This window comes from Zophobas morio, unplaced genomic scaffold (genome assembly GCF_036711695.1).
Source record: "Zophobas morio isolate AGI-343-1 ecotype UQ-CSIRO unplaced genomic scaffold, CSIRO_AGI_Zmor_V1 ptg000006l, whole genome shotgun sequence".
Classification (NCBI taxonomy): domain Eukaryota; kingdom Metazoa; phylum Arthropoda; class Insecta; order Coleoptera; family Tenebrionidae; genus Zophobas; species Zophobas morio.
Genome location: NW_026972111.1, coordinates 7,632,691 through 7,634,905, shown reverse-complemented (window position 1 = coordinate 7,634,905; position 2,215 = coordinate 7,632,691). Strand labels below are relative to the sequence as shown.

General features: G+C 38.4%; 1 protein-coding gene across 1 annotated transcript; it reads left to right on the top strand.

The window, feature by feature from the left end:
- The first annotated feature begins 447 nt into the window (after positions 1-447).
- LOC135123790 (uncharacterized) lies at positions 448-1,330 on the top strand. The gene is made up of 4 exons (XM_064048667.1): positions 448-608; positions 658-812; positions 900-1,049; positions 1,110-1,330. The coding sequence occupies exons 1-4, from the start codon at positions 448-450 to the stop codon at positions 1,328-1,330; spliced, it is 687 nt and encodes a 228-aa protein (XP_063904737.1).
- Positions 1,331-2,215: the final 885 nt, after the last annotated feature.

Genomic DNA, 2,215 nt, shown 5'->3' with positions numbered 1-2,215 from the left:
AAGCAAAAGAAGATATAGAAGCTATGATAACAGAAGTGATCAACTTAATTGCAGAAGCTACGGAAAAAAGAAAGATATACATATGACAAGAGAGGAATAATGGATGGAACGGAGAATATAGTGAGTTGAAGAGAAAAGCAAGGGAAAAATGAAAAAATTGGAAGAATAACAGGGGAAGGAGAGAAGAGTACTTAAAAGCAAGATAGAATTACCGGAGAAAAAGTAAAGAAAGCAGAAGAGAAAAACGAGAAGAAGAAGAGAACACAATAAAATCCCGGAAAACAGAAGAAGAAGTATAGAGATATATAAACAAGGAACGAAGAAGGAAGACTGAAGGCAATAGGAAAATTAAAATATATGAAACGGAAAAGACACTTTATGGAATTATTGGGAGGTTGTGAGGAAAAATGCTATAAAATAAATAAAGGAATCACAACGACGGAAGAAATGTGGAGAGATTCGGAAATAACCAATGATGAAATAAGAAGACTGAAAAGAGGAAAGGCACCAGGAGGGGATGGAATCCAGAACGAAACGTGGATGTTCGGGACAGAAGGAGTGAAAGAAAGGATATGGGAAGTGGTAGATGGAGTTTGGAAGGGAAAAGGGTTTCTTCGGCAGTGGAGAGAGGGTATAATAATCCCATTATTTAAAAAGGGGACAAAAAAGTGATGTGAAGAACTACCGAGGGATCACCTTGCTTAATACGGCGTTCAAGATATACGCAATGATACTAGATGAGAGGTTACGAAAGGAGATGGAAGCAAGGGGTATGTTACCAGACGGTCAGGCAGGATTTAGGAAAGGAAGAGGTATTATGGACAATGTGTACATCCCGCGGCATTTAGTGGGAAGAGAAATAAGGAAAGAGGGGGGACGAATGTACGCATTGTTCATAGATTTCAAAGCAGCGTTTGATAACGTGAATAGAGAGAAAATGTGGGAGTATTTGAGGAGAAAGGGAATAGATGCGTACCTGGTAACGAAAATGGAAGAAATATATGAAGAAACAGTAAATAAGGTGAGAGTGAATGGAATAGAGAGCGAGAGTTTTTATACAAAAAGAGGAGTGAGACAGGGATGCCCACTCAGCCCCGCATTGTTTGCAGCTTATCTAGGAGATATAGATGAAATGTTCAGAAAAGCACAGACAGGAGAGGTGGTAGTGGGCAAAGAGAAAGTGTGGTCGTTGGCGCACGCAGATGATTTAGTGATTGTGGCAAAGAAAAGAGAAGAAATGAAAACAATGATTAAAAGTTTGGAGAAGTATATAAAAAAAGGAATTGGAAGTGAATGTGAAAAAACAAAAATGTTGGTGTTTGGGAAGTAAGTAAGAAAGGAGAAGGAAGCGTGGGCATGGAGAGGGAAGAAGATTGAACAGGTGAAAGAATTCCAGTACTTAGGATATACATTAAAGAACAATAACTCAGACAGAGCGCATATTCAAGAAAGGGTCCGAAAAGCGTCAAAGTGATAGGAATACTATGTGGAATAGGAGAGAGAAAATTTGGACATGATTATAAGAGAAGAATGATGATGTTTGATAGTTTGATCAAAAGTGTATTTATGTATCGAGCTGAAATTTGGGGATGGAGGGAATATGAAGAAATAGAGAGAGTGCAAGAAAAATACTCAAAATAGACATTGGGATTGGAAAAGTGTACGCCGAGGTATATAGTGAGAGAAGAAACAAAGAGGGTGAAAATGAGAGTGGAAGCGGGTAAAAGGGCGGTTGGATTTGAAGAGAAGTTTAGTGAGAGAGGTGGTTGTAAAATATTGCAAGAATGTTGGAAAGAAATAAGAAAGGAAGGGAGAAAACATGTTTGGAACGAAAGAAACAAGTATTATGAAAGCAAGGGATATGCATGTGAAGAAATCGAGAGAATGAGAGAAATGGGGAGGAGTATGAGAAGAACTGAGTGTAAGAGACAAGGATATAGATGAGCAAGAACGCAGATTGAGAATATCGGTGTCTAGATATAATGCAGAGTATAGAAAAATAGTAAAGGATGAAGTACCAAAGTACAGAGAGAGAGAGAGAGAGTATAAAGGAGAAACGAATGATGGCGAGATTTAGGTGTGGAAATGAAGAGAAAGAGAATAATTTCTGGATGGATGAAACTGACAGAACTTGTAGGATATGTTGGAGAGAGGGAGAAACAATAGAGCATATGCTGGAAGGATGTGAAGGATTGAGAGAATCGGAGGAAAGTAA